Below are 27,199 nucleotides of genomic sequence, written 5' to 3' on the forward strand. Positions count from 1 at the left end.
TGTCGGACATTGATGGTTGAAATTGGAGTTCCGGGATGGCATCAGGGATGATTGAATCTAATAAAGGCATTTTCTGTTTTTCGTCACGCGCATGGCTCATGAGCAACGTAGGTTCGGCAAAACATGACACAGCAGCAGCTCTCCTTGTGCTTTCTGATGTGACTTGTGTTATTTTTCTTTTTTTCTTTTTTCTTTTCCTCCGAGAAGTGGAGAGGAGCTCATATAGCTCTACAGAACGGTATCGTGGCTAGCGATGAGGCAGATAACGCAATCATGATGTATGCGCGATTCGGACCCCCCGAGGGCTGTTGTTGCCCTCTACCTTAATAATACAATTTGAACTGCCCAGTCAAGCCGCCCTCATGCCATGATGAGGCGACTCGTCTGCCTCTCTTTCTCGTGCAGGTCCGGTTTACAGCAATTCCTTTAGTTTTGCTCGCCGCCCTGCTCCTTGGTAATCTCGTCACTGCAGAGGAAGAAAGAAAAACAAGATGAGTTAGTTTCTGGAAGCACAGCCGCTTTGAGAAGAAGGAGGGGGGTTCCCTTATTGAGTCAAGGTAGGGTAGGAATTGAAAGGGGGAGGGTCTGCGCGTACATGTGCTTGGCGAGGCGATCGAGGTGCTCCTGCTGCTCGGTCAGCTTCTTCCTGAGCTCGAGCAGCTTTTCCTTTTCGCGCTGGCGGATGGCGTAGTCCTCGGCGGCCTTTTCGCGGCGCTGGAAGGCGTCGCTGTATGGATGGAAAAGAATTAGCCCTCTTATTCTTTCTTGTCTATTCGGCTGCAATTGCAGTCTGCGGTTTTGGGAGAATTGGGAGCTGCGGAGAGCTAGGAGGAAGAGAGCATTTAAGGACTTACCCTTGGCCGCCGGTCTTGGGGGGAGCGCCAGTGTCGCCTTCGCCCATGGCGCGGGCAGTGGTGGTGAATGCGGCGCGGAGGGGACGGAGAGCGGCCGTCTTGGTGAGGGTTGTGCGGAGCATTTTGGTGTAGATTTGTCTGGTTGGAGCGGATTGGGAGGTTGGTGTTGTTGTTGGAAGGAAGTGAAGTGAAGTGATCTTGTTGGAGGGGAAGAAAATAATTGAGGTAGCAAAGGCTCGTAATAACCGGATTGCCGTAGTAGAAGGTACCTACGTAGGAACAAGTACTACTAGAACTGGACCGTGCTGTAATACTAGCACTTGGAGCTCCTGGCCTGATAGGAACTGGAGCTGAAAGTGGTGCTGCTAGTAAGAGGTACGGAAGAGGGCTTGGATGGCCTGAGGGGTTGAATGAGCGTCATACTGCAATCGAGTGGTTCGATGCGATGATGGGCGTGAGCGGATTGGGGTTAGTGGCGGTGCTGCCTTTTCAGGGTGGGGGAATAATAATATTGGTGATGCATCTCTGGACAGTATTACTGGAGGGGGATCAGAATGGGAATTCACGATAGAACACACAGTGATGGATGGTAATCTTCGTCAAAAAGATGAAGATGGAGCTTTTGCTGTAGGATCAGAGCCCAGACTGTGTTCAAATCAAGTACAGATGATGTAGGAGCACATAGCAATATGGTAGCTAAGTGAGAGCATCGGAGATACTAGCACAGCTTGTGTGAGACGCCAAGAGATCGAATTGTTCTTGACAAGCCATCACTTTCCGCGATACAGACAAGGTTCGTTTCGATCAAAAAGCTTACATCACGGAGACGATCAGAAAATGTAGTGGACTGACTGGACGCGTTGAGGCATCTGATGTCCTGATGTATGTACGTATGTGGATGCCGGAATATCTCGGTACGCGCAAGGTTGTACTTTGCTAGTGCGTGCCTCTCCGGCTGTAGAAGCGAATAGAAGCCAATTCGAAAGTCGCGAACTGCACAAGCAGCAACCACCAAAGCTGTCCAGCGTTTTTGCATTTCTTGTCATCATTGCAAAAATGGTGCCTGAATATCTACGTGCCTTTGAGATGGTAGATGCCAGAGAAGGTAGCCAGATAATAATCGGGGCAGCTGAAGCAGGATCGCCGTGGTTCAATACTCCGTAATAGTACACGCAACTACCTACTATTGATGTGGAGTTGATCCTAATAGTATAACTGCTTCGTCTGCGCGTCGTTACAACATGTTGAAGGCATGTAAGATTACGACTACAACACTGAACCATCCCATCGCCTGTTGGTATTAGCAAGAGAAGAGTGCTGCAAGTCCTCACACGTGCCGGTGGCTCGCATAGAAATTGGCCTCTTCCCAAAGCATCCTAGAGCGGAGCAGCGCATGGAGCTGGATTGCCGTCCGGGATCCAGGGAAATGAAACCTGTCGTTGCTCGACAAGGCCGCAATCTCGTGCCCCCCAGCAATGAGCCTTGACAATCTGGCCCGGGCCGCGTGACCGCATCTTCAGAGCCTCATCTTCAGAATGTTCATGGACTGGTGTGCTCGTGAGTGGAAGAGGGGACTGCGGATTGGCTGCCCCGATATGCCTCTAGAGGTAGGCAGCATCGCGATGTGCCTCATGCGACAAGAGGGGGAAGAACAAAGCAGAGAATCAAGGCACGGCACAGCATGGCGACTGGAGGGACGATGACGAACCCGCGGCCACGGATCAGCTTGAGTTAGCGTCTTCTCTTCAGCACCGAGGACGAGGTTGAGAGGAGGTAAAAGACGCTGCTGGCCATTGAAGCAGTAGGTACGTAGGTAGTAGCCGGCAATGATGCGCCAGCGCCACCAACACTTGGATCGTGGTTCAAGGTTCAACGAGTTGATGCCATTTGCTCTGTAAGGTTGATAACAGTCATTACCTTAGGCAGACAGGCCCGTGGACGCTGCCGCAGCTGGAGAGGAAGAGGCATGCAGCTCGTAGTACGATATGTACAACTACATGTTGCCTTGTCTGGTGCATTCATTCGTGCCCCCAACCTCCGAAAGGTGCCTCTGGTGACGTGATGCTACAGGGTCGGTCTGAGGAGGTGGACGCGGGAACCTGGCAGTACGAGATTGCGAGCCGGGCCACACTGTCCCGCCGCGTCGCTGACCGCCCACGCAAGTACCGCCGCGTACCGATGCCTGCCCACCTTGGCACCCGCCGGCACCCACAAGCCCTGGAAAGGACAGGCCTGCGCGGCACGTGAGGCCTGCCATGGCGCTGAACGAACCGCTACTGGGCCGCTGGGCCTCTGAATCAATGCGCTGGCTAATAACTGGGACCCCTTCCATCATCAACAGCTTTGGATTCTTTCCCTTTTCCTTTCTCTCTCTCAACGAAGCAACAAACGCCCCCTTTTTGTCCGAAACCCGCGCCTCATCGTACGTACGTATCCTCCCTCCCGTCCTCTGCAGCTCTGCCGGATTGGTTTTTTCTGCCGCTCCCGTTTATTCCTCTGCCCTCGAGCCAGTGCATCCTCCTCTTGCAGCCCAGCTCCCGCCGCTGCTTCTGGGTGAGCGCCTTATTATGGCACGGCGCGCGCCCCTCCTCGCTGTCGTCATGGGCTGGCCCCCCTGGGCTCGCAGCAAGCAGCGCAGCCAGAGCCGTCAATCGCGCTGAGACGCCCGACCGGCTGCTCAGCGACTGTGTCGGCGCATCGGGGGACCTGGGAATGGCCTCGTCTCTGTCGATTGGGGCGCTGCCTGTCTGTCGCGGGAGCTGGCGCATTCGCTACACTACACCTCTTTGTCTTGTCTCGAAACCCCACCAAAGGGGTTTAGGAGCGGGGGAGCAGCGCAAGCCTCACTCGGGGCCTCGTCCGCAGAGTCAGCCCTGCGGCACATTGTTCCTGCCACGGCGCCTGTTCCGTTGCGCAGAATTTCACCCTTTGGCTGGGATGAGGCTGTGGCTGCTGCCTTGCTCTGTTTCCCCCCCTCTGTTCCCCCCCCCTTCTTCTTCCCCCTGCTTTCATGCGGAATTCCCTCTCAAAACCGCTCGCCATTCCCCTTGAATCGTCTGCCGACTTGCGTTACGCCATTCTCCGACGCGTACAACCTGCTGACAGATTAGGAAACCAGCTTTCATCAAAACTCCAGAAAAAAAAATCCACAAACTCCTACCGTCAAAATGGGTCACGAAGATGCTGTTTACCTGGCCAAGCTCGCCGAGCAGGCTGAGCGATATGAGGGTGAGTAGCTCAGCTTGCTGTTATCTCCGGCCCCCCCGCCGTCCGATGGATCGATCGCGCTGACCGAGGATGCCCAACAGAGATGGTTGAGAACATGAAGATTGTCGCCTCCGAGGACCGCGACCTCACCGTCGAGGAGCGCAACCTGCTCTCCGTCGCCTACAAGAACGTCATTGGCGCCCGCCGTGCCTCTTGGAGAATAGTCACCTCTATCGAGCAGAAGGAGGAGTCTAAGGGCAACTCTTCCCAGGTCGCCCTTATCAAGGAGTACCGCCAGAAGATCGAGGCCGAGCTCGCCAAGATCTGCGACGACATCCTCGAGGTCCTCGACCAGCACCTGATTCCCTCTGCCAAGTCCGGAGAGTCCAAGGTCTTCTACCACAAGATGTGCGCATCCCTGGTTACTCCCATGCTGCAGTGTGCATAGTTGAGCTAATTTTGATTCCCCGTTACAGGAAGGGTGACTACCACCGTTACCTTGCCGAGTTCGCCATTGGCGACCGCCGCAAGGACTCTGCCGACAAGTCCCTCGAGGCCTACAAGGCGGCCACCGAGGTTGCCCAGACCGAGCTGCCTCCCACCCACCCCATCCGCCTGGGTCTCGCCCTCAACTTCTCCGTCTTCTACTACGAGATCCTCAACGCCCCCGACCAGGCTTGCCACCTTGCCAAGCAGGCCTTTGACGATGCCATTGCCGGTAAGTCTTGTTTCTCCAGAGAAAGAGTCGACGGGAATGCAGGCAGAGGATTGCGCCCTTGAAGAAGACTCACCTTGCGGACTTTGACTGATGCCAACTAACGCGCCCGTCACAGAGCTCGACACCCTCAGCGAGGAGAGCTACAAGGACTCGACTCTCATCATGCAGCTCCTCCGCGACAACCTTGTACGTTGATAACCCCCTTTCGTTGACTGCGTATCCTGCTAACGGGCTATTCAAGACTCTCTGGACCTCTTCTGAGGCTGAGACCTCTGCCGGCCAAGCTGAGGCTCCCCCTAAGGAGGACACCCCTGCCGAGGCCGCTGCTCCTGCTGAGGAGCCCAAGGCTGAGTAAAGTCAGTCAGGGGAACGGGGGTAGATCTATAGGCTTTGGTCGCTTTGGTATGGGATGGGATGGTGTCTACGGAGTGGATGGAAGACTTCGTTTTTTGATCAAGAGCTTCGGCATCGTTTAGGTAAACACGCAAATCACTTTCGGGGAGAGAACCAGTTTGGTTCCCCCCTTATCAACGGATCGGCAGGGAGGATTGAAGAAGAGCATATTGAAGGTTCTGCTTTTAGACTCTTGATGCGCACCGTCTGGACAAAATAAAAACTACGAAAATTGCTTTATAATATAACTTTATCTTACCAACCATCTGTTGCCATGAAACGACCGGATGATTTGTTTCTCGCCCTCATTCCTCATGAACACCACATGTTTTCGCTGTGACATGTGTTGGTGCTTCCTTTGATGTGGCCTCCCAATGGTCAACTTGTATCTTTTCCATTTGATATCGAAAAACCCGCGTGACCTGTCTCTCCTTCGTCTTCTGCTACAGCAAAGTGAACTTTCAGCCAAAGGCTGCAGTCATGACACCCAACCATGAGCACACCCTCCTGCTCAACCCCCTCTAGATCCTCCTCATCGAATGAATACCCACGCTCATTCCCACAGCGACACGACCTATACCAGCGCTCCTCCGCCTCATCGAATTGCAGATCATCCAAGTCGACGTTTTCGATGCCCGTCTGGAAGCGTGCCTGCGTAGCTTCGCCGTTTGCTCTGGCCAGGCGGAGGGTTGCCTCGTAGGTGCTGCGTTGGGAGGGAGATGAGAGGACTGTGAAGGCTTGTGTGATTTGGTCGATTGTGTAGAGTTGAGGGGCTAAAGGCCTTGTTTGCGATGTTGATGATATTTGTGATGATGATGAGATTGAGGGAGTAGTAGTAGAAGTAGCAGAAGCCTTGTCGGGGTGGTGCCGGAGGAGGGCTCTGCGGTAGGCTTGTTTTATGAGCGTGGAGGGGTCATGCTGGGAGTTGAGGATGGATGGGGAGAGGTTGAGGACGTCGTAGTGGGATGGCGAGGGGGCGGCCATTGATTTGTGATGAGGCAAGGAAAATTTAGTGATTATGAGAATAAATGAGTGTCATGACCTGTCTTCTGAAGTTTCGCCTATGAGTTAATGGCTCTAAGAATGCTATATTGAAGATTATCAAGGCGGCAAAATTAGACACGGCGAGGTCACGTGATGTGAATGAGCCTTTGCTTCAACGACATGATGGACGACAAGATTGAATCAGAGGGAGAAGAGTTAAGAGCTTGGAAAGAGTCTGGAGTGAATCTGCATATTCGTTTCTCATTGTTGTACATAAAAATACATGGCGTATGTACATATTCGCCGGGGTAAAGGGATTTTTTTGCTGTGTCGTGACGTTTATTTCGGGAACTTTGTCCAGTTCCTCTTCCCGATCTGTGCGTTTCAAAGTCAGCTTTGCCCTCTATATATGAACGGCTGTCGAGGATGAAGAAAGATTGGGGGGAAACCTTACACTCTTCCAGGCCCGAATAAGCTTGGGCATATCCAGCATGGCTTTTCTCCTCTGTTCCATCCTAAGCGGTCGTGTTAGTCGTCATGGTGCCCTTGGCAATACAAAATCTCCAAAACAATAGCCAGCAAGGACGACAATGTACATACTTTGCAATCATGTGTCGCTCGTGAATGTGACCCTTGACCTTCTGTCCCACACCCGTACCCTTGACCCTCAGACCGTGCTCGACGCGGTGCGCCAGCTTGTACTCGGTGCCCTTTGTCGTCTCGGGCAGCAGCTCCTCGACGCCGTGCTCCCGCGCCAGCTTCACCAGCTGCGCCTGTCGCCGCTGCGAGTAGACGGGATCCTGCCACCGCCCCGTCACGGGGTGCTTGTAGAACCGGAACGGGTTCGGCCGCTGCTCCTGGAAGGCCGTCGGGGGGGTGCCGGGGGCGACGAGCGAGGCCGGGGGCCAGCGCGCGAAGAAGCGCTGCAGCGGCTCGGGGAGGCTCTTTGCGAGCTGGACGAAGCTGGAGGTCGAAGCCATTTGGAATGTCGGCTATGAGGGCATTCGGCCTGGTGGTGATTTCTCTCTCCGGGGGGGCGGCTATCGCTGGGCTGATCTGTTTCCCCGGGGGAATGGGCCGATGATTCGCGGGGAGGCTCTTTTTTTGGAGGTTGCCAATTTGAACCGATTTCGAGATTCCCAAGGCTGAGCATGCACTAACAGGGACCCGCTAAGCTAGTGAGCGATGCGATTGGATTGCCATCAGCAGGTGGGTCTCCAGCATCGGCCGTAAGCTGCAGCCTCGTCTGCTTGTCTACTCGCTCCAAGCTCAATTCTGGAATCGTCTTCAAGTTCAACATCTCAAATTCCGTACCCTTCATTTTCCGCTATAGAGCCTGCAGTCTTCCGCGTACTTCTCTCTTTCTTACTTCTGAAACGAAATACATACTCGACTCGAAATGCCCCTCGACATCGAGGAGATACTGAGGAAAAAGAAGGCGGCCGATGCTGCTGCAGCCAAACCCAGATTCATCCCCAAGGCGGAACGCGAACGACTAGCGGCCGAGAAGGCAAAGCAGGAAGAAGAAGAGAAGAAGCGCAAAGCGGCAGAAGAAGAGCAGAAGCGTCGACAGGAAGAAAGAAAATGGGAATCTCTCGCGAATGGCTCGTCAACCCCCAACGGCATCGCGCCTCCTACAGGCCCCAGGGCCATGAACCCGCCCAACGCAGGCAGAGGCCGTGACGGGGGCCGTGACGGGCCCCGTGACGGCGGGCGAGAGGGAAAGAAAAACTCCAAGACGGACGGCGTCAAGCGCTCGGCGGCGGACATTGAGGACTCGCTGCTGCGGTCGCGGTACCTGGGTCCCGAGGTCAACCAGCAGTCGACCTTTTCAGCCAAGAAGAAGCGCATGCGGACGACGGAGAAGAAGTTCAACTTTGAGTGGGACGCGGACGAGGATACATCAAGAGACAACGACCCGTTGTATGCGAGCCAGAGCGTCAACAGAGGCGGCTCCCTCGCCGGCCTCGGTGGCGAGTTCGACAAGGAGGCCGAGCAGCGGGCGCGCAAGCGAGCAAAGATGATTGAGGAGCGCGATCCGGAACACGGCAGGGAGCGGGCGATTGGCATCATGGAGGACTTTTACAGGGCGCGCGACAGGGCGAGGGAGAGGGCCGAGAGGACGGGCCTGGGGCGGCACTGGTCGGAGAAGGCGCTCAGCGAAATGCGCGAGCGAGACTGGCGCATCTTCAAGGAGGACTTTGGCATCTCCACCAAGGGAGGCGCCATCCCGAACCCCATGCGCAACTGGGAAGAATCCGGGCTGCCGCGGCGTCTCCTGGACATTGTGGACCGCGTTGGCTACAAGGAACCCTCTGCTATTCAGCGAGCAGCCATCCCGATTGCCTTGCAAGCCCGCGATCTTATTGGCGTTGCCGTCACTGGTTCCGGTAAAACTGCCGCTTTCCTACTGCCGCTGCTGGTGTACATATCCGACTTGCCGCCTCTGACGGAGGCCAACAAGAACGACGGCCCGTACGCGCTCATCATCGCGCCGACCCGCGAGCTGGTGCAGCAGATCGAGACGGAGGCGAAGAAGTTTGCCGAGCCGCTGGGCTTCAGGTGCGTCAGCATCGTCGGCGGACACTCGCTGGAGGAGCAGGCCTTTGCGCTGCGCAACGGCGCCGAGATCATCGTGGCGACGCCGGGTCGTCTGGTGGACTGCATCGAGCGGAGGCTGCTCGTCCTGGTCCAGTGCTGCTACATCATCATGGACGAAGCCGATCGCATGATCGACCTGGGCTTCGAGGACTCGGTCAACAAGATCCTCGACGCGCTGCCCGTGTCCAACGAGAAGCCGGACACGGACGACGCCGAGAACGCGCAGCTCATGAAGCGCTACGTGGGAGGCAAGGACCGCTACCGCCAGACCATGATGTACACGGCCACGATGCCGCCTCAAGTCGAGAAGATTGCAAAGAAGTACCTGCGCCGCCCGGCCATTGTGACCATTGGCAACGCCGGCGAGGCCGTCGACACGGTCGAGCAGCGCGTCGAGTTCGTCGCCGGCGAGGACCGCCGCAAGAAGCGCCTGCAGGAGATTTTGTCGTCGGGCCAGTTCGCGCCGCCCATCATCGTCTTCGTCAACATCAAGCGCAACTGCGACGCCGTCGCCCGCGACATCAAGGCCATGGGCTGGTCCGTCGTCACCCTGCACGGCTCCAAGACGCAGGAGCAGCGAGAGGCCGCCCTCGCGTCGGTGCGCTCCGGCCAGACGCAGGTTCTTGTCGCCACTGACCTCGCCGGTCGAGGTATCGACGTGCCCGACGTCTCCCTCGTCATCAACTTCAACATGGCGACCAACATTGAGAGCTACACGCATCGTATTGGTCGTACGGGTCGTGCTGGGAAGAGCGGTGTCGCAATTACCTTTTTGGGCAACGAGGATGCGGATGTGTTGTATGATCTCAAGCAGATGCTGAGCAAGAGCTCCATCTCAAAGGTGCCGGACGAGCTGAAGAGGCACGAGGCGGCGCAGTCGAGGCCCGTTCGTGGAGGGGCGAGTAGGAGGGATGAGGCGGCTGCTGCCGAGGGCGGTAAAGGGGGAGGAGGCAAAGGAAACTGGTAACGGTTCCAAGGGAAATTTTTCCACGACGCTGGAAACCTGTTCATTGTTCAAATCACTGGCGATTTAGATGTTTGTCTCGCGCAAAAAGGGAATTGGACTGGGAGTTTAGGTTCATACATTTTAGGTCGATAAGATGACATGACATTCTGTGCTTCATTGACAACAGCTCTTTTTATTGTGTACTCTAGAGACCTTCTACCGTCTACATGAAGATTGTAGCCCTGTTCGATGAAAATTCAAGGCAAAACAATCCACGCTGTCTTACTCCAACTTGAGCTGCTCAAACTGCTTAATCGTCTCCTCCAGGTGGTGCTTCTCCTGCTTGGCATCAGCCAGCCTCTTGAGGTCGCCCTCCTGAACGGCCGCCGAGACCTTCTCCTTGTAACCGGGGTCCGCAAGCAGCTTCTCCTGCTTCTGAATGTTGGCACCAGTCTTCTCGAGCTTCTTCTGCGCCTTTGCAATCTCGGCGTCCATGTCCACTCGGCCCTTTACGTGCAAGAAGACGGAGGCGGCGGTGGAGACGGGGTACGCGACGCTGCCGAGAGGGCGGGAGGCTTCAGGGCCGACGACCTCCATGGACTTGACGCTCTTGCCGCTGAGGGACTTGATAGAGGTCAGTTCGTTCTGGCAGGTCTTGAGAGACTCGGCATTGTACGCCTGGATGACGACTATTTTGTTTTTCAATGTCAGTTAAACAGGAGATAGATATTCTGATAGTGGGATAATGCTTACGTTCAGCGTCTTCCTTGATGGCATACTCGGCCATGAGCGATCGCGAAGCCTTGCTGCAGTCGAGCACAAGTTCATAGGCCTTCTCGGACGCGGGATCGTCGAGAGCAGGATTGTACGTGGGATACTTGGCCACCATGATGGACTTGGTCTCGTCGCTAGGTCTCCGAGGCATTCTCTGCCACATCTCCTCGGTGATGAACGGCATGAAGGGGTGGATCATGGTGAGCGCAGCCTCCAGAGCAGTGTACAGGGTCTGGATAGCCGAGTTGCGCTCCTCCTCGGTGCCATCGCGAATGATAGCCTTGGAGTTCTCAATGTACACATCGCAGAGCTCGTTGTACCAGTAGCGGTAGACGATGATGCTGGATTTTGAAAACTCCCGCTCAGCAAGGGCGATGTTGATCTCCTTGGCGGCCTGGTTCATCTTGTGAAGAATCCATCTCTCCGCCAGAGTCTTGCCGGGCACGGCTCCGGTTTTTGAGGGAACAAAGTCCTTGGGCAGACTTCCCAAGACGTACTTGGTTGCTTGGAACTAAACTGGTGTTAGCACTCGAAGGCCAAGAGGGTGGAACGATTCGATGATGCGTTTGATCAACATACAATCTTGTTACAGAACTTTCGGTAACCGTGAATACTGGACATCGAGTTAGCTGAGTTCAAACGTATGGAGCTCGAAACGTGCTCACATCTTGATCTCCAAGTTAATGTCGCCACCGCCGGTCGTGGCATTGATCATGGTGAAGCGGAGAGCGTCAGCTCCGCACTCGGGAATGCCATCGGGGAAGGCAGACTTCTGGTACTTGGTCGCCTTTTGAACCTCGCTGGGGTGCAGGTTACCCTGAAGGAGCTTGGCGTGCAGGTCCTCCAGTTTGATGCCGGCAATGACATCCAGGGGGTCAATGACGTTGCCCAGACTCTTGCTCATTTTCCGGCCCTCGGAATCTCGGACAAGACTGTGGCAGTACACTTCTCTGAAGGGAACCTGTCCGGTGAGTTTCAAGCTGAGCATGATCATTCTGGCGATCCAGAAGAAGAGAATGTCCCAGCCAGTCTCGAGAATGCTCGTGGGGAAGAGCTTCTCAAAGTCGGGCGTCTTCTCGGGCCAGCCCAATGTGCTGAACGGCCACAGACCAGAAGAGAACCAGGCTGCCAACTGTGTTAGTCTTTGAGTTGACTATGCCCTGAACACAAAATTGACTCACTATCAAGAACGTCCTCATCCTGCTCGAGGGTAAAGGTCTTGCCAGGCAGTGCCGCCTGGGCCTTCTTCTCCGCCTCTTCCCTGTTTCGTCCAGAGAACCAGAGCTTCTCCTCGGGGATACCGTCGGAGCCGCCCTCGATCTTGGCAAAGTACGCAGGACATCTGTGACCCCACCACAGCTGTCGGCTGATGCACCAGTCGTTGATGTCCTCAAGCCAGCGGTAGTAGCTCTTCTCTGCACTCTCGGGACGGATCTTGATCTCGCCCTCCTTGACAGCCCGAAGAGCCTCCTGGGCAAGCTCCTTCGTCCTCACCCACCATTGGGGCTTGATGATGGGCTCAATGATGTCCTTGGACCTCTCACAGAGGGGAACGGTCATCGGGTTGTCCTTCTTGTCCACATACAGGCCCTTCTCCTTGAGAGCATCCTGGATAGCGTATCTGACGTCGAAACGCTTCTGACCCTGGTACGGTCCGGCGTTCTCATTCATCAGTCCATTGTCGGTGAGGATGTTGATGAACTCCAGGTTGTGCTTCTGACCGAGGTTGAAATCGTTGGGATCATGGGCGGGCGTCAGCTTGACAGCACCAGTTCCGAATTCCATGTCGACATACTCGTCGGCAATGATGGGCAGCTTGCGACCCTCGATGAACGGATGGACAGCATACTTGCCGACCAGATGGGTGTACCTGGCGTCCTTGGGGTGAACGGCGATACCGGTGTCGCCCAGCATGGTCTCGATACGAGTCGTGGCAACCTCGACGGTCTCGTCACTGCCCTCAATGGGGTACTTGAAGTGAACAATGACACCAAACTCGACCTTCTTGTCGTATCCGGGGACCTCGAGCAGCGTCCTTCCAGTGAGCTCCTTGTTCTTGACCTCAAGATTTGAAAGCGCAGTGTTGAGCTGTGTGCACCAGTTAACGAGTCTGTTGGCGCGGTAGATGATGCCCTCCTCATGGAGCTGGACAAAGGTCTCGTTGACGGCTTTTGTCAGATTGGGGTCCATGGTGAAAGCTGCCTCTTTGTTAGTTGCAATATTGCTCACTCAAGTGCATCACAACGCACCTTCTCGGCTCCAGTCGAACGAGCTACCCAAGCTGGTCAAGGCCTTGTTGATGCGCTTGTGGTAGTCCTCCTTCCACTCCCAGACGGTCTCGACAAACTTCTCGCGGCCGAGGTCGTGTCTGGTCTGCTGCTTCCGTCTCCACAGCATGTTCTCGACGACGCTCTGAGTCGAGATACCGGCGTGATCACAGCCAGGAACCCAGAGGGTAGTCTTGCCCTGCATCCTGTTCCAGCGGATCATCAGATCCTGAAGCGAATCGCCGAGGGCGTGTCCCATGTGCAGGCTGCCGGTGACGTTGGGAGGCGGGTGGACGATGACGAAGCTGCCCTCCTCCTTGACATTGCCGTCTGGGGTGAACTCGGGCTTGAAGAAGCCTTCCTTCTCCCACCAGCTATACCAAGCGGACTCGACGGCGACGGGGTTGTAGGCCTTGAAGTGGGGGTCGTCGAACGATCGGATGCGCTTCTTCTCTCCGGCGGGGGTATCTTCGACATAGGCGGGCAGCGGCTCCTCCTCGACCTTCTCCTTCTTGGCCTTCTTCTCCTTGGCGGGAGCTGCAGCGGCGGCGGCAGCCTTTGCCTTTTTGGCCTCGAGCTTGGCGGCCTTTTCAGCCTTCTTGCGCTCCTTTTCCACTGCATCAAGATGTCAGATCCGTGGTCCTTGATGATCTATATTGAGTTTGTGAAGAGGCAGCTCGGGGCTCCTTACACTCCTTCTCAGACTTTACTTTCTGAGGGCCCTCGGGAGCTGGCACAACGCCCGCATCCTGGCCGGAGGCGTGCTCTCCGGGAGCAGCAGCCTGAGTCGAGCCGGCAACCTCTTGCTTGACCTCGCTGGAGACGTTGGGAGGCGCGGTGGTGCTCTCCTGGATGCCCTCGGTCCCCGGGACTGTACATCGGAAGCTCGTTAGTGACTTGTTCCTCTCCAAAATTTCAACGCAATAAAGAAGCCACAACAACATACTGGGGATGCCTCGCGCAGAGTTGGTCGCCATGATCGCACGTGTGCTGGTGAAAGATCTTGCAGTTGCGGTTGCAGGACAGACAAGTGGCCGCACTCGAAGTGCCCGAGCCGCGAATCTGAACGTCGTGCTGGATAAAGTTCGGGGAAGCCGCAGGGTGAATTGGCCTCCTCGTCAATCCTAAGCGTCAAGAAACTCGCCCTTTTTTAAGAGGAAGCAGCAGTGACTTGGCTCTGGTTTGCGTTATCGGATTCAGAGTCAGAGATTCCCGGTCGGAAATTTGAGTCATGGAATCTTATCAGGTGGGATGTGCTGAGGGGTGTGGCGGTGCCGCGGGGTTGCAAGCTGGAATGCTGCTGGAATTGGCAGTTGAGCCACCAGTCGAGCCACAGCTGCTCTTACATGGAATTTCATGTATCACTACACTCAGAAGGTCAGCCAATGTCTTGCCATCACCTCTCATGTCATACCTCTGCAATCGGATCTCTCTCTCGTGAGTGATTGATCTTAATACACAGAGAAGTTCTCATTGGCTTCATTCTCCTGGCTCAATACTACCTGGAATAAACTTCCTCAGGGAGATGATCACCTGGGTCTCCCCCCGGGCTGTGAGAAGCCTGCTTCCGAGGCGAGGCGCATCAGCTCTCATCAGATCCTATTCGAGCAATTCCCGTAACAGTCAGACAAGGTTCACATACGCGATACCGGAGAATAGACAGGTGAGTCAACCATTCCAAATCATGCAGACGAATTGCTCACAATCCCTTCTCGCTTAGATCAACTATGACGAGCTGTTTGAGAAGCTGAAAGGAAGGAAAACCCTGGACAACGCCGACGGCCACAACGCCGCAGTGCTCCTCACAACGCCCAGTTTTGCCAAGGACCTCGAAAATGCCCAATTGATGACGGAATTTGCCAGGTTAATGGCCGGCTCAGCGGACGTGGGCAAGTTCCACGTGCTGAGCGCAGTAGTCGACCATTTGGCAGCCCCGATAGGATCACTCAGGCCCCTACAGGGCGTGTCAGTCTTACGAGGCCACCTAGACGACATGCTGCCGTATCTGTGGCACGAGCAGCCGCCAAAGTCAAGAGATGATGCGGATTCGGTTTCTGCCCTGACGTTTAGCTTGGGGGATCCCGCGTTGACGCTGCCCCTGGCGAGAACCACGTTCCATAACAACCGAGCGTCTACACTTGTGTTGTCCGAGTTTGACTTGACCCCTGATACGACACAGCTTACTCGGCAGGTGGAAAAGCATTCACAGTTTGTCAAGGTCTCATTAGACGAGGACATCAAGTCACTGGCCCACCTCGACATGTGGGCACCCCTGATGCCTCTGACACATCCCCGAACGGTGACTGAGAGCTTCGGTAACATCATCCGAGGTATCGAGGTCGACGGCAAGACCATCCCCGCTTCTACAGAGCTGGAGGAAATTGTGAATGCGCTTCACAAGCAGAATGCCCATTCGGGCATCTTGTCTGGCCCTGTGGGAGTCTGGGCAATGGTTACCCCTAACCCGGAGACGTCGAGCACGTTGGCAGAATGGTTCGAGGAGGCCCCCCAGCCTATTGTAGCGCTGCCAGATGTCGATGATATCAGGGATACTGTAGGCGCAACTGCCCAGCATCTCAAACAGCTCTACAGCCATGGCGGCCGGTTATACAAGATATGTAAGAAAACATCGCCCCCCGCCCCAACCCCTCAAGGGAAACAAATGTAACGAAAATATGAGATGCTGATTCTCAGTTATAGTGAGCGGCGGTGGCGGTTGGGGTGCCAAAAAGGGATTGCTCTCGCTCGACCCTCAGCGAACGCACTTTTCCCTCTCGGAAGAGGAAGAAATGAACAACTTCATGCAGTCGATGAACGGCGAAGGCTTCACGCCCCAGGGCTCGCAGATCCAGTTCTTCATGTCCGCACCCGTCCTGCCCAACGTTACGGAACCCTTTACCCCTGGCGTAGCATTCGGCGTTGCTGGAGAGACTGCGGTGCCCAGAGAGCCGGAGCCTGTCGAGGGCTTCATCGGACAGCACTTTGGCGCCCTGTCAAATGCGGCCGTCTATCTTTCTGGCGAGGGCCTTCCAGGTGGTAGGGAGACGAAGTTGAGTGTTCCTCACTCGAGGATCTATGGCAGAGAACCCGGTGCAAAGATGGGTATCTTGGAAAACTTGGCATATGAGTTGGCTGAGGCCGGGACCATCGCGTTGGCCGGACTCAAGCATTAAAGAAGCATTGTATTCTATTGACAACGTCTCCCTTCAACATATCTAATGCCAAGCTGTATATAACCGCCTCCCAACAATATCAAGCACCATAGTGCCGTCTTCACTCCCTTTTCTTTCTCTTAGTCTCTAGACCCTCCGCCATAAGCGCCGCAACATCATCCAAGCTCGTCCCCCTCTTCCTCTTCCCAATCTTCTCCCTCCCCAGCACCCCATCCTCCGCAACGGCCCGGTACACCCCCGCGATGCCCTCAAACACCGTCCCCTCCCAGCCGCCCTCCTCCGAGAACGTCTTTGCAATCTCCTCCATCTCGCGCACCCAGCGGTACGCCTTGGGCGGCATCCCCGGCACGCCCTTCTCCGCCCGCGTCAGCATCGCGGGCACCATGTCGCGCAGCTCCCGCTTCAGCTCGTCCGCCACGCCCAGCCGGTGCGCCGTCGTGAAGGACTGCGTGACCAGCGCCGTGAAGCCCTTGGTGAGGGAGGCAAAGCACATCTTGAGGCCGCTCGCGGCGCCAATCTCGGGTGAGATTGTCCGCAGCTTTAACACGGAGGTGAGTCTCTCTCCGTCCGGCAACGATGTCAACAAGTCGGGTCCCGAGACGGGGATGCTGGGCTGATCCCACTCATCATCAGCTTCCCCTTCCTTGTCAGACTTCTTCGTCTTCAGGCTGGGAGGTCCGCCCAGGATACAAGCGTCCATGAACTTGACGGGCACCCTCGCCTTGTCAAACAGCGCCGCAATGCTCTTACACGTCGACGGCGCAACGGCATTCAGATCGACATAGTACAGCGCATCTGTACGAGAACCTCCAGATAAAGCATCGACGATTCGCTGAGCTGTGGCTTCTGCATCTCGTGGTGGCACGACTGAGAAGATGACTGAGGACTGCTGGACGAGCTCCAAGTCGGACGAGAGCAGCTCGACGCCGGCGCTGCGCGCTCTCTCAACCGTATCCTCACTAAGACGGGCGATGATCTCTTAGTAATTTTCCTCCTCTCTCACGCTTGGTGTTATGTGCAATGAGAAACGAAGCTCACCTTCGCCCTTGGCAGTTTGTGGAAACGGGGAATCCATGCGCAATTAACAGCCTCGCAATTCCAGCGCCCATGTCACCCAGAGACAGGATCCCGACCTTTGTCGGTGTTGCGCTCGAGTTTGAAGCCATTGCTTCCCAAGACTACCTTGACGGGAATAACGGAGAGGGATGGATGGGAAAGGGAAGGGAAGAGTGCTGCGCCGCCGATTTCGCATTTGACGAGTTGCAGCTATGGCGTATTAAGAGTCTGGGCTGACGAAATCTCCAGCATATCCAGATATGTATTGGGTTGTAGTGCACTCCGTACGTCGATATATCCGGGCCGCGATATCATGGCGCTTGCGACTACCCAATGGTGGATCTGCTCAGTCAATGGAACTGAACGACAATGACCTTGAAGGCCAATGGGGGCAATATTGGTTATAGATGTTACGGTCCAAAGTATGCCAAAAGACTTCGTCAAACACCAAGATTCCTGACCAAACGACACTTTATCCATTCCGGAATGACAACCTTGCTTTGATTATATATATGTATGCTTCATCTCCCATGCTTCGGATTGGCATTTTCTGTAAAACAACAAGCCCGATACTCCAGATGTCCCCGTGAATCGCATTCCCCGTTCCCCTGTACCAAGAGCGTAGCGTAATGAGCCAGGTTACTCGATCATATCAATGTCATCAGCGTTAGCGGGCGCAGCGGCCTCTCCGTTGGGCGCAGCAGCAGGTTGGGCAGCGGCTTCGGCAGCAGGCTCTGCCGCCCCGCCGTTGGCGTTGAAGTAGTCCTCCATCTCGGCATCCAGTTCTTCTTGCGTCTTCTTGGGTCGCGGCGCGTTGGTTCGTGCAGCACGGCCATCTCCTCCACCACTCCGACCACCACGAGCACCGTCCTGGTCCCTTCCACCACCCTCCCGTCGAGCACCAGGGCGACGGCCGCCACGACGGGGCGGCATGGGGCTTCGAGAGCGGCTGCCTCCCGGAACGTATCGATCGATGCCTCTGCGAGCCGCATCTTCTTCGTCGTATCTGCGATGAGGAGAGAGCGATCGAGATCTGCCGCCAGGAGCAGAGATGCGCTCCGACAGAGGCTTGCCGGGCATAACGGCAGTGTCGAATGGGTTTCGAGAAGGACCACCTGACAGTATGGTCAAACGAATGGGCTGGCCTACAAAGTCTGTTAGTTGCGAGACACAGACGCAAAACTGTTCCGAGGGTAGTGTACCGTTTGCGTTTGCGCCATCGAACTGCCTCACGGCTTCAGCGGCGTCGCTGCTGCTTTCATAAGTCACGAAAGCCACACCCTCGGACCGCCCAGACCGGTCGTAGCGAAGTTGCAGCTTGGTAATGGGACCAATTCTTCTGAAGAGTTCCTGTTGATCATGTTAGACTTGGTATTGGCCGGCTTCTCTCGTGTTCGAGGTGGCATACATCGAGATCTTCCTCGGTGAGATCGTAGTGGATGTTCTCTACTCGGAGACGGGTGCCCCGGACATCTCCGCTGAACATGACTGTTAGCTCCCTGGGATTCTTTCTTTCTGCCCTTAGCCATCGAGAGACTTACCCGCTAGGAGACTCGCGCCTGCGACGCGGTGCAGGGCCTCTTTGGCGATATGCTGAAAATCATGAGTCGGGTTCCAAGGGGGTTAGAGGAAAGTGAATAGAGGCGGGTGGTGACTGTACTGTTCTCTTCGTATCGATCATGAACCCATTCGCTGTAGCATCTCCGTCAGTACGTGTCGCAGAGCCGCTGTTGATAGTATTCCTAGAGACCAACCTATCCAGGTTTCGAGGTTCGTTCCGGAGAGACTGCAGGATCGACCCAAGAGCTCGTTAGCGAGGAATTCCACAGCGTACGACGCGCGTCAGGGTCGACAAAGACGCCGAATTTCGTGTTGACCGAAAGAGAGCGCAGAGAATTTGACGAGAGCGTGTGCCAGTCGATTCAGGAGGGAGAGGAAGGGTTCAAGTATCAACCTAGACAAAAGTGGCGGGTCAGCCTCGCGTGGCAGCTGGAAGAGACAAAAAGAGACGGCGACACGCACCTTTTTCACCCCGTCACGGGGATAGTCTTGACGGTCGCGACGACGGTCGCCGCCGCGTCGGTTTCGAGATCCATTGCTGCGCTGAGGGAGGAATTAGCGATTGTCTTGCGGCTGCGGACGAGGCTGGCGGTATCGAGGCGGATGGATCTCTGAGAGTACGGACCTTGTCTGCAATGATTTCGTCGAGGCCGCGGTCCATCTTGTCTGAAGCCATTGCGAAGATGGTAATGAAAGATGCTGTAGAGATACTTGTGACTTGCGCGGCTCTGGACTCTCCCGTAGATGGACGGTCAGAGGTGTAGGATGAAGAGGAAGGCTGGAGTCGTGACAAGCTGGAGGCAGAAATGTCAAGCTAGAAATGCGCGGCAGGACTCGATGGGGAAGTACTGCGGGTAGCGTCCAGGTACGCACATGCCTGGAACAGGGGGGCCGCTCAGCGTGTCCAGCGCTCCGGCAGCGCTCCGACAGCGCTACAGGGCCAGAGGTACCGCTACAAGCGCCACAGGTACAGGGTCAATCTTGGGTGACAGCCCTGCAGGAGCCGAATCTACAGCGTCAAGTGCCAGTGGAACAGCCGTGTTCAGGTGACAAACAATGGCATCTCAAGTGATACAACCACAGCTGGACATCTACCATAGTAGGTACCTTATATTCATACCTATCCTGAAACTCGCGATTCTGCCGTGATTCATCTCGACACTGCATGCAACCCATCTGTACCTACTGCATTATCCCGTCAGAGGTGCTACCGTCAGTACCAGGCAGTAGGTACCTAGCAGTACCGCAAGAGCAAGAAAATTTATGCCTTGGATAGGCCTAGCCTGACATAATCGGGAGACCCCTGATTTCGAGGCAATTGCTCGTATTGCCATTGATCTCTCCAGTCTGTCCTTTTCCGCACCAGCTTTGGTATTATTAGCACTACCGTTAGTGGGCGAGGGCGTTACCAGAGCACGAACGCAGATTCGCTCTGCTACGCCTGTTCTTTTCTTCTTCTTCTTCTCCTTCTCCTCTGCTCTGCCATCACCATCTCCCTGCCACAGACGAGCCAATCCCGCACCGTCGATGCCCTGACGCTCGTTTCTGCTGGGACGCACCAAGTTGCTTGGGGGTTAGTAATCAGCCAAGGCTCTGTTCCCACATGCGCCGCGCTGCGCTGCCGTCGAATTGATCGCGATAACGAAGATCCCAACGACAGAACCGCTGCCTCGCCGCCTCTCTCTGCCGCAACCACCGCACGGATACACCGACACTCCCACCGGCTTCGCTGCCATGGCTCGCCCCATGGGGTCGGTCCGCCTCAAGAAGGCCAATCCCTCGACGCTGATCCTGGGCGCCGTGCTCTGCATCTTCATCATCATCTTCCTCGTCTCGCCCTCGAGTCCCGCCTCCGCCTCCCGCCTGTCCATTGTCTCGGCCCAGCATCACCTATCGCCCCCTACCTCGCCGTACCAGAGCCCGCGGTCGGGCGCCGTCCAGGGTCCGCCGCCCGTCACGCGATACAACCTCAACAAGGTCACCGTCACGTCCGACCCCGTCCGGAACCAGGAGCACATCCTGATCCTCACGCCCATGGCCCGGTTCTACCAGGAGTACTGGGATAACCTGCTGCGCTTGAACTACCCCCACGAGCTCATCACCCTGGGCTTCATCCTGCCCAAGACGAAGGAGGGCAACCAGGCGACATCGATGTTGCAGAAGCAGATCCAAAAGACGCAAAACTATGGCCCGGAGAAGGACCGCTTCAAGAGCATCATCATTCTGCGCCAGGATTTTGACCCTGCCGTTGTATCGCAGGACGAGAGCGAGCGGCACAAGCTGGCCAACCAGAAAGCACGACGAGAGGTCATGGCCAAGGCTCGCAACTCGCTGCTCTTTACGACGCTGGGCCCGTCCACCTCGTGGGTGCTGTGGCTCGACGCCGACATTACCGAGACTGCTCCCACACTGATTCAGGATCTCGCTTCCCACGACAAGCCCATCATCGTTGCCAACTGCTTCCAAAAGTACTACGACCCCGAGAGCAAGAAGATGGCCGAGCGGCCGTACGACTTCAACAGCTGGCAGGACAGCGAGACTGCGCTCAAGATGGCGGAGCAGATGGGGCCAGATGACATCCTGCTCGAGGGCTACGCAGAAATGGCCACCTACAGAACCCTGCTTGCGTACATGAGCACGCCCGGCGGCTCCAAGGATCTGGTGGTGCCCCTCGACGGCGTCGGTGGCACCGCGTTGCTGGTCAAGGCCGACGTCCACCGCGATGGAGCCATGTTCCCTCCCTTTGCCTTTTACCATTTGATTGAGAGCGAGGGCTTTGCCAAGATGGCTAAGCGGTTAGGATGGCAGCCATACGGGCTTCCCAACTACAAAGTACGTTACCAGCCCCTTACCCTTGGGGTCCCTATCAAAGCTAACATGAGATGTCCCAGGTCTATCATTATAATGAATAAATCGGATATTTATACCCAAATCTTCATTTCTCTTCTTCCATAAGCTGATAGGGAGGGCTTTTCCCCTGTCGCTTCCCTATCATTACGGATACGACTTTGCTGTTGGGCTGAGCCTCGACGGCGTCAGGGGCTGGGGAGGAGAAGACGGAGGATAACCGTCCTATACACGTCTCTCCCTTGCTACAACGCTTGTTGAAACTCGATTTAAAAGATATTTGGGGTGTCTTGGGTAGGAAGTCACGGCAGGCAGGCAAGGTCAGGCACGGCACGGCGCGGTGCGGCGCGGGCGTTTTCTTCTCTCGTTGGAAGCATCTATTCCACCACCACCTCTTCAACCTCTCTGGCATGTGAATCTCATATATAGAAAAGCCCCCCCTTTCTCCCCCAATGTTTCTTCATTATTTCCTATTTTTTTTTTTAACATCTACAATTGTCAAACTGGCATGCATCAGCTGGCAGGACTGGTCCAGAAGCAAAAAAAAGGGGGCGGCGATGATGTGATGCGGTGGCTGTTCTTTGTATTTTACCACCTATAGGTAGTGTCTATTTAGTACATGTTTCTTCGGGATGGTGGCTGGGCGGTGGTAGAGCAATGATTATCACAGACGAATTGGAATAGAAGGAATGAATCGATGCGAATGAAAATGGTTTCTGCATGACATTGGTTGACAAGTGAATCCCCTTGTTCCATCTCGTGCTCGTGTTTGTCGTACTGTCACATTTATGTCTTTAGATTGTCCCAAGCCAGCCAGTTCATCATGATACCTTACCCAACAGTCAACGCACAGCCCATGGTTAACATATAAACACCAAAACCGTACCAAAATACCACAAATAACCAACCAAATCTGCCCAAACCCCCCCTCATGTCCCCTCCCCCCTCCATTATCAGTCCCCTCAAGGCCCATCATACCTCCCCTCCGCCTCCGAACACCAATACTCAACCAGCTTCCTCGTCCCCAAGACGTCCCCGCCCCTCAGCAGCGCCGCCACGTCCACGTTGAGCGGGCTGTCCGTCTCGGGATACCCCAGCAGCATGCGCACGGCGCGCACGCACTGCAGCACGCTGTACGTCGGCGTCCACTTGTCCTTGAGCAGGTCGAGGCAGATCTCGCCCGACTGCAGCGCAATGTTGGGGTGCACAATGGGCGTGACGAAGCGCATCTTGGGCGGCTGGAGGGGGTACTGCGGCGGTATCTGGATGTGCAGGAGCCAGCGGCCTTCTATTTATCACACACACACACACGCAAGTCAGCACAGGTTTGATCTCTTTAGTATAGAAGGAGTAGAGAGAGAAAAGAAAGAAAGGAAAGAAAAGAAGGAAATTGCGCACCGTCATAGCCGGATCCGATATCCCGCCCGTTAATCACAGCCTCCCACTCGAACAAATCATCCTCGTTGATCGGGCCGAGCCTTTCCACGCCCTTTTCGTCCTTGCGCTCTTTGCGCCAGGATTCGAGCTCTTTGATGAGGCGCTTCGCTCCGCTTCTTGCGCTCGACATTTTGTTTCCTTGTCTTGACTTCTTTATTTCCGTTTCGTTTCTCGTTTGACGGAAAGGGAAGGCTTGGTCGCAGATAGGTAGTAGGTGTTCGCAATCGAGTAAGGTAGTCAACTGACTATAACAAAACGTAGTTGGGTGTAAATAGAAGGAAGGGGGAAAAGGGTATCGCTTCGCTGGTAGATGTTAAAGGGAACAAGAACAAGAACAAGAGCAAGAAGAGAGAGAAGGAAAAAAACGCGCGATCCTGCGGATGGATGCTGTAGCTCAGATAGAGTAGTATTACGGGTAATGGGGAAATTTGGGAGGGAGCAAGAATAATAAACAACGAGCGAGGCTGGAGATGGGAGGGAGCTGAAAGGCAGGGATTAGTAGATGTCAGTCGCGCATGTCACCCACAGCCGCGGTACAGCACACCGGTTAGTCAGCAGGCTGGACAGGAACAGCTGAAGAGGGAGGTAATATCAAGACTCAGGATCCAAGCTTAGGGGTTAAGATTCTTTCAATTTCATCAGTTTCATATAGAAACATAAGGCTATTCAAAATTAGTCATGCCTATCAACAAATATGACTGAAAATACAATTCCAGTTTCGTTATTTAGTCCTAGCTGTAGCAAAGTTCTGATAAATGAGCACCACCATAAAAACAGCTGTTAAGCCTTGTCTTGCCGCGCCGACTTCAAGCAATAACGACTTCTTCGTAATGTCATAACGTCTAGAAACAGATATATTCATCATAATGATACGGGCCTACACACAATCAAACTTTTGCCATGAATCAGACGAAATCAACGCGCATCATCCCTCTTCTTCCTCCGCACCCCCGACGACGCCCCTGACCCAGTCGTCGTCCTGCTCGACACCGTCTTCCTTGACGACACAGACTCGGGCTTCCTTCTCGATGCTGACCGCGTGCGGGACGACGCTGGCTCGGGCCCGGTGGGAGATTCGGGCTCCACCTCGACGACAATCTCCTCCCGGCCCTTGGCGGCTCGGCTCGACGTCTCTTGCACCAACGCCAGTTCCTCGCTGGTCTCGTCGGAGCTTTGCCTCCTAGACGAATCCCGTCGGCTCCATTCAGCCGACTCGGGCCTGCCACGGCGCGACAGGGAACTCAGGTCAGACTGGCCAGAGCTGTGTCGCTTGGGCGCAGAAGCGGAACCGCGAGGCCCAGTCGTCAGGTACTGAAAGGGATCCTTCGACGAGTCCTCGTGGATGCTCGATGGCCGAGACGTAGAGCTGCCAGACTTTGGCCGGCGCGAGCTGGAGTGCGGGGGGAAGTAGCCCATCTGCGGCGATGCCTCGTCTTCTTCCACCGCGTCGCTTCCGGAAGGCTGTCTTGACAAGGAGCCGGAGCCAGAAGCCAAGCGTGAAGAAGAGCTTCCCAGTCGAGCCATGGACCCAAACTGGGCAAGCGGTATGGCCACACGCTCCTCGCGCCGCCTGCGGTTCCTGCGCTCCTCCGCCTCCATGCGCTTCTGCCTCCGTTCCAGGGCCGCAATCTCCTCCTTGCTGAGCCGTACGTCGGACCGGCCCTTTGCCTGCGCCTTTTCTATCCGGTAGAGCGCCTTTTGCACCAAGGCCTCCTCGCGTTCGTCAACATATCCCTCGTCTGAGTAGTCCTCGTCGTAGCTGTCCCCAGACGAACTGTCATCTTCATCCTCCGTATCGTAGCGGCGGCGGTCGCGGCGCGCAAGGCCGCCCTCTCCAGTCTCCCCATCCTCGTCGGAGGCCAACTCCTCCACCCTACCTCCATATTGCGCGACATCCCCACTTGTTTCCCTCCGCCCGCGCCGCGATGGTCTTCCCCATTGGGGCGCAAATTTGGGAGCTCGCGGCCGACCATTTAGACCGCCTCCCCGGAAAAAGCCTCATCGATAGGCTTGTCCATGAAACTCGCGTGACCCTAAGAGTCGGTTAGCAAGGGCATGGCCATTGGATGGATGGATGGATGGCTGTCTCGGGAATGCCACTTACAAGAATACTCGCGCCGCTCGCTCCAATGAGCCAGAGCAGGGTCGAGAACGGAGAGGAAATGAGACCGATGGGGATGCTGATAACCAAGAGACCCGTCCAGAGCTGCGAGGTGGTGGCCCTGAAGGTTCCAATCTCGAGATCGCGCCCGTCCAGCTTGCTGATGCAGAACATGCCCGACACCACAAAGATGATATCAAAGAGGAGCAGCCAGTTGGTCAGCAGAGCGTAGACGCTGAGCATGAGGAAGACGACGGCATAGTTGCTGGAGAAGTGGCTCAGGTTGTAGTTGACGCGCGACTGCACCTCGCCAAAGTTGGCGGGCTTGGACAGGCGCTTGAAGTCGAAGAACTCGGAGATGGGCCGCAGGTTGGAGAAGCGACCGCTCAGAGGTCCGGCGCGCAGGCCCTGGAAGCGCTCTCCCAGGTTGAGGCGGGACGTGATGAGGTCGAGGGGGATCTGGATGCGAGACATTTTGGACAGATGTTTGTTTCTGTTCCTTGTCGTGGTTTTGCTGAAGCGCCGAGGCGACTGTTTATATGCGGAAGGTCTGGAGATGGCTGAGCCGAGCTGATGAACCGTATGTTGCTTGTTGTCTGTCCGCGAGGGTTCACGGAGGATTCAGGCAACAGCGACGGGGAGATGCCACGGTAAGCCGACAGCAGACGGGCTTCCTACTGCGTAGTAGGTGACGAGATGCAAGGAGGAGGTCGAACACGCAGCTAGACGAAAAAGAGAGGACCCAATCAGCAAGCGATGCTACTAAGACGCGATCCGCGTGGAGGCACTCCGTTGAGAGCGAGGCTTGCGCGGCCGGGTACGCAGTCCCAACAGCCGCCGGATCTGAATGCGTTCGGAGGGGGGCGAAGCCGGCCGTCCGCAGTCAATCGAGCAATTTGGAACAGGAGGCACTTGATGCAGCCTCTTGAGCGGGATAGGAGACAAGAAGACGTACCAGAGTCGGAAGAAAGGCGACCGGATGGACTCGAAGCTGTGCAGAAGCGCGAGGTTTTGTTGGCAAAAGGAGAAGAAAGGTGTCGATCGCTGTATGTCGAACTTTTTTTAATTGGCGTGTGGTTTTAGAGTTCCAGGTTCGGAAGTTCCTGGATGGGATCCAAAGCCAGGGGGGGTCCGCAAACGAAGTAATAATACGTGGCCGATGCAGAGAACCAGACAATCTGGACAGTGAGAAAACGGGCGGGATTCGGGTGCCTCAGCCACCAACCCAGACACCCGCACTGGGGACTTGTTTCAGGGCCTATTTTTGGGCCAATTTCCCAGCCTAGAGCATCACATGTGAAAAGAGGTTAGAAGTGCTCAGCTTTTGCCATTGAAGCGTGATGCTTGATGATTGATGAGACAAAAGAACATCTTCCCATCTGCCACAACGAGTTCTTGATTCAAGATTCGCGCACCAATCTGCTTCTCTTTCTTCACCTCCGTCTCCCTGCTGCTTCTTCTTCTGTTTCTTCTCTGTAGCAGTAATACGTACCTGGAATTGCCGGGCCCCCTCAACCCCTCCTCAGGAAGCGCAGACCGCCACCTGATGGGGATTTCCGTCGCCGTGTCTTCTCTCTGTCTCTCTCCTCCTCAGGTCCGAGGCCTCTGTGAAGGGGCAAAGTAAAGAAGAGACAGACCAAAGTAGTGAAGTAAGGAAAGAGAGGGAAGAGGAAAAAAAAAAGGAGAAAGAGAAGCGGAAGAAAAGGAAAGAAAAAAAAGAAGAAACCAGCGGAGGAGGGAACGGGCGTGACTGACTGCAGCCGTGGACCATCGGGCACCTACAGACAAGTAGGTAAAGAGACCGCCGCTCATTGACACCGGGATTTCCCCCGTCGTTTTCGCTTATTACTGTAGGTAGGCCTGTAAATTGCTGCTGCTGCTGCTGCTGCTGCTGCGCTGCAACAAATTGAACTCTCTAGGTCATCTTTTTACCCACTCTGCTGCAGCTCCAGGTCACCGCTCTCTGGCTCGAGGCCCGGCGAATGAGAATCTCAGACCAGTCATCATACAGAAATCGACGATTACTGTAGGGATCGAGTTGGAGTGATACTAACACGAGTTACTTTTCTGCTGATTGGCACCTCCATTATGCTCATCCGGGTGGTCTACGGAGTAGGTAGTACTACATTGACTGAGACAATCGAGGACGGCACCAGTCGTTGGTCCGAGATCTTGTACGAAGTACACCGACGATGCGGTGAGCGCCTACACCAAGCTCCCTCTGCTAGTACTTACTACATGTACTCTTCTCATCAGGCAGCCTTCTTGAAACATCGTCGTG

The 27,199-nt window shown here is 55.4% G+C and overlaps 13 protein-coding genes across 13 annotated transcripts; 4 read left to right on the plus strand and 9 right to left on the minus strand.

Annotated features, from left to right (window-relative positions):
• Window positions 1–196: 196 nt before the first annotated feature.
• TRIREDRAFT_105589 (uncharacterized protein) lies at window positions 197–995 on the minus strand. Its single transcript, XM_006963860.1, has 3 exons — window positions 855–995; window positions 596–727; window positions 197–466 (listed from the first exon to the last, which is right to left on the minus strand). The coding sequence occupies exons 1-3, from the start codon at window positions 974–976 to the stop codon at window positions 427–429; spliced, it is 294 nt and encodes a 97-aa protein (XP_006963922.1). The 5' UTR covers window positions 977–995; the 3' UTR covers window positions 197–426.
• Window positions 996–3,201: 2,206 nt separating this feature from the next.
• On the plus strand, window positions 3,202–5,432 carry ftt1 (uncharacterized protein). Its single transcript, XM_006963669.1, has 6 exons — window positions 3,202–3,280; window positions 3,973–4,082; window positions 4,163–4,469; window positions 4,538–4,779; window positions 4,895–4,965; window positions 5,021–5,432. The coding sequence occupies exons 2-6, from the start codon at window positions 4,022–4,024 to the stop codon at window positions 5,132–5,134; spliced, it is 795 nt and encodes a 264-aa protein (XP_006963731.1). The 5' UTR covers window positions 3,202–3,280; window positions 3,973–4,021; the 3' UTR covers window positions 5,135–5,432.
• A 118-nt stretch (window positions 5,433–5,550) lies between these two features.
• Window positions 5,551–6,156, minus strand: TRIREDRAFT_58869 (uncharacterized protein; the record flags this gene model as incomplete). Its single annotated transcript, XM_006963861.1, has 1 exon — window positions 5,551–6,156. One exon carries the CDS (start codon window positions 6,154–6,156, stop codon window positions 5,551–5,553), a length of 606 nt encoding a protein of 201 aa, XP_006963923.1.
• Window positions 6,157–6,495: 339 nt separating this feature from the next.
• TRIREDRAFT_105593 (uncharacterized protein) lies at window positions 6,496–7,136 on the minus strand (the record flags this gene model as incomplete). Its single annotated transcript, XM_006963862.1, has 3 exons — window positions 6,496–6,531; window positions 6,611–6,671; window positions 6,757–7,136. The coding sequence occupies 3 exons, from the start codon at window positions 7,134–7,136 to the stop codon at window positions 6,496–6,498; spliced, it is 477 nt and encodes a 158-aa protein (XP_006963924.1).
• A 419-nt stretch (window positions 7,137–7,555) lies between these two features.
• Window positions 7,556–9,724, plus strand: TRIREDRAFT_76481 (uncharacterized protein; the record flags this gene model as incomplete). Its single annotated transcript, XM_006963670.1, has 1 exon — window positions 7,556–9,724. One exon carries the CDS (start codon window positions 7,556–7,558, stop codon window positions 9,722–9,724), a length of 2,169 nt encoding a protein of 722 aa, XP_006963732.1.
• Window positions 9,725–9,900: 176 nt separating this feature from the next.
• TRIREDRAFT_121031 (uncharacterized protein) lies at window positions 9,901–13,913 on the minus strand. Its single transcript, XM_006963863.1, has 8 exons — window positions 13,691–13,913; window positions 13,436–13,615; window positions 12,727–13,359; window positions 11,659–12,675; window positions 11,143–11,602; window positions 11,057–11,090; window positions 10,457–10,988; window positions 9,901–10,392 (listed from the first exon to the last, which is right to left on the minus strand). The coding sequence occupies exons 1-8, from the start codon at window positions 13,719–13,721 to the stop codon at window positions 9,986–9,988; spliced, it is 3,294 nt and encodes a 1,097-aa protein (XP_006963925.1). The 5' UTR covers window positions 13,722–13,913; the 3' UTR covers window positions 9,901–9,985.
• A 187-nt stretch (window positions 13,914–14,100) lies between these two features.
• TRIREDRAFT_105597 (uncharacterized protein) lies at window positions 14,101–15,917 on the plus strand (the record flags this gene model as incomplete). Its single annotated transcript, XM_006963671.1, has 3 exons — window positions 14,101–14,181; window positions 14,465–15,362; window positions 15,445–15,917. The coding sequence occupies 3 exons, from the start codon at window positions 14,101–14,103 to the stop codon at window positions 15,915–15,917; spliced, it is 1,452 nt and encodes a 483-aa protein (XP_006963733.1).
• Window positions 15,918–16,017: 100 nt separating this feature from the next.
• Window positions 16,018–17,083, minus strand: TRIREDRAFT_58753 (uncharacterized protein; the record flags this gene model as incomplete). Its single annotated transcript, XM_006963864.1, has 2 exons — window positions 16,018–16,876; window positions 16,956–17,083. 2 exons carry the CDS (start codon window positions 17,081–17,083, stop codon window positions 16,018–16,020), a joined length of 987 nt encoding a protein of 328 aa, XP_006963926.1.
• Window positions 17,084–17,612: 529 nt separating this feature from the next.
• On the minus strand, window positions 17,613–19,209 carry TRIREDRAFT_59105 (uncharacterized protein; the record flags this gene model as incomplete). Its single annotated transcript, XM_006963865.1, has 8 exons — window positions 17,613–18,118; window positions 18,176–18,323; window positions 18,382–18,451; window positions 18,515–18,566; window positions 18,634–18,665; window positions 18,728–18,759; window positions 18,996–19,076; window positions 19,159–19,209. 8 exons carry the CDS (start codon window positions 19,207–19,209, stop codon window positions 17,613–17,615), a joined length of 972 nt encoding a protein of 323 aa, XP_006963927.1.
• A 1,058-nt stretch (window positions 19,210–20,267) lies between these two features.
• Window positions 20,268–21,445, plus strand: TRIREDRAFT_58609 (glycosyltransferase family 62; the record flags this gene model as incomplete). The annotated part of the gene is made up of 2 exons (XM_006963672.1): window positions 20,268–21,365; window positions 21,425–21,445. The coding sequence occupies 2 exons, from the start codon at window positions 20,268–20,270 to the stop codon at window positions 21,443–21,445; spliced, it is 1,119 nt and encodes a 372-aa protein (XP_006963734.1).
• An 897-nt stretch (window positions 21,446–22,342) lies between these two features.
• Window positions 22,343–22,947, minus strand: TRIREDRAFT_58321 (uncharacterized protein; the record flags this gene model as incomplete). The annotated part of the gene is made up of 2 exons (XM_006963866.1): window positions 22,343–22,668; window positions 22,779–22,947. 2 exons carry the CDS (start codon window positions 22,945–22,947, stop codon window positions 22,343–22,345), a joined length of 495 nt encoding a protein of 164 aa, XP_006963928.1.
• Window positions 22,948–23,721: 774 nt separating this feature from the next.
• TRIREDRAFT_121033 (uncharacterized protein) lies at window positions 23,722–24,663 on the minus strand. The gene has a single exon (XM_006963867.1). It carries the CDS (start codon window positions 24,414–24,416, stop codon window positions 23,733–23,735), a length of 684 nt encoding a protein of 227 aa, XP_006963929.1. The 5' UTR covers window positions 24,417–24,663; the 3' UTR covers window positions 23,722–23,732.
• TRIREDRAFT_46639 (uncharacterized protein) lies at window positions 24,662–26,522 on the minus strand. Its single transcript, XM_006963527.1, has 4 exons — window positions 26,411–26,522; window positions 25,874–26,200; window positions 24,922–25,640; window positions 24,662–24,850 (listed from the first exon to the last, which is right to left on the minus strand). The coding sequence occupies exons 3-4, from the start codon at window positions 25,390–25,392 to the stop codon at window positions 24,791–24,793; spliced, it is 531 nt and encodes a 176-aa protein (XP_006963589.1). The 5' UTR covers window positions 25,393–25,640; window positions 25,874–26,200; window positions 26,411–26,522; the 3' UTR covers window positions 24,662–24,790.
• Between the last annotated feature and the right edge of the window lie 677 nt (window positions 26,523–27,199).

The sequence above is a fragment of the Trichoderma reesei genome, assembly GCF_000167675.1.
Source record: "Trichoderma reesei QM6a unplaced genomic scaffold TRIREscaffold_5, whole genome shotgun sequence".
NCBI lineage: Eukaryota > Fungi > Ascomycota > Sordariomycetes > Hypocreales > Hypocreaceae > Trichoderma > Trichoderma reesei.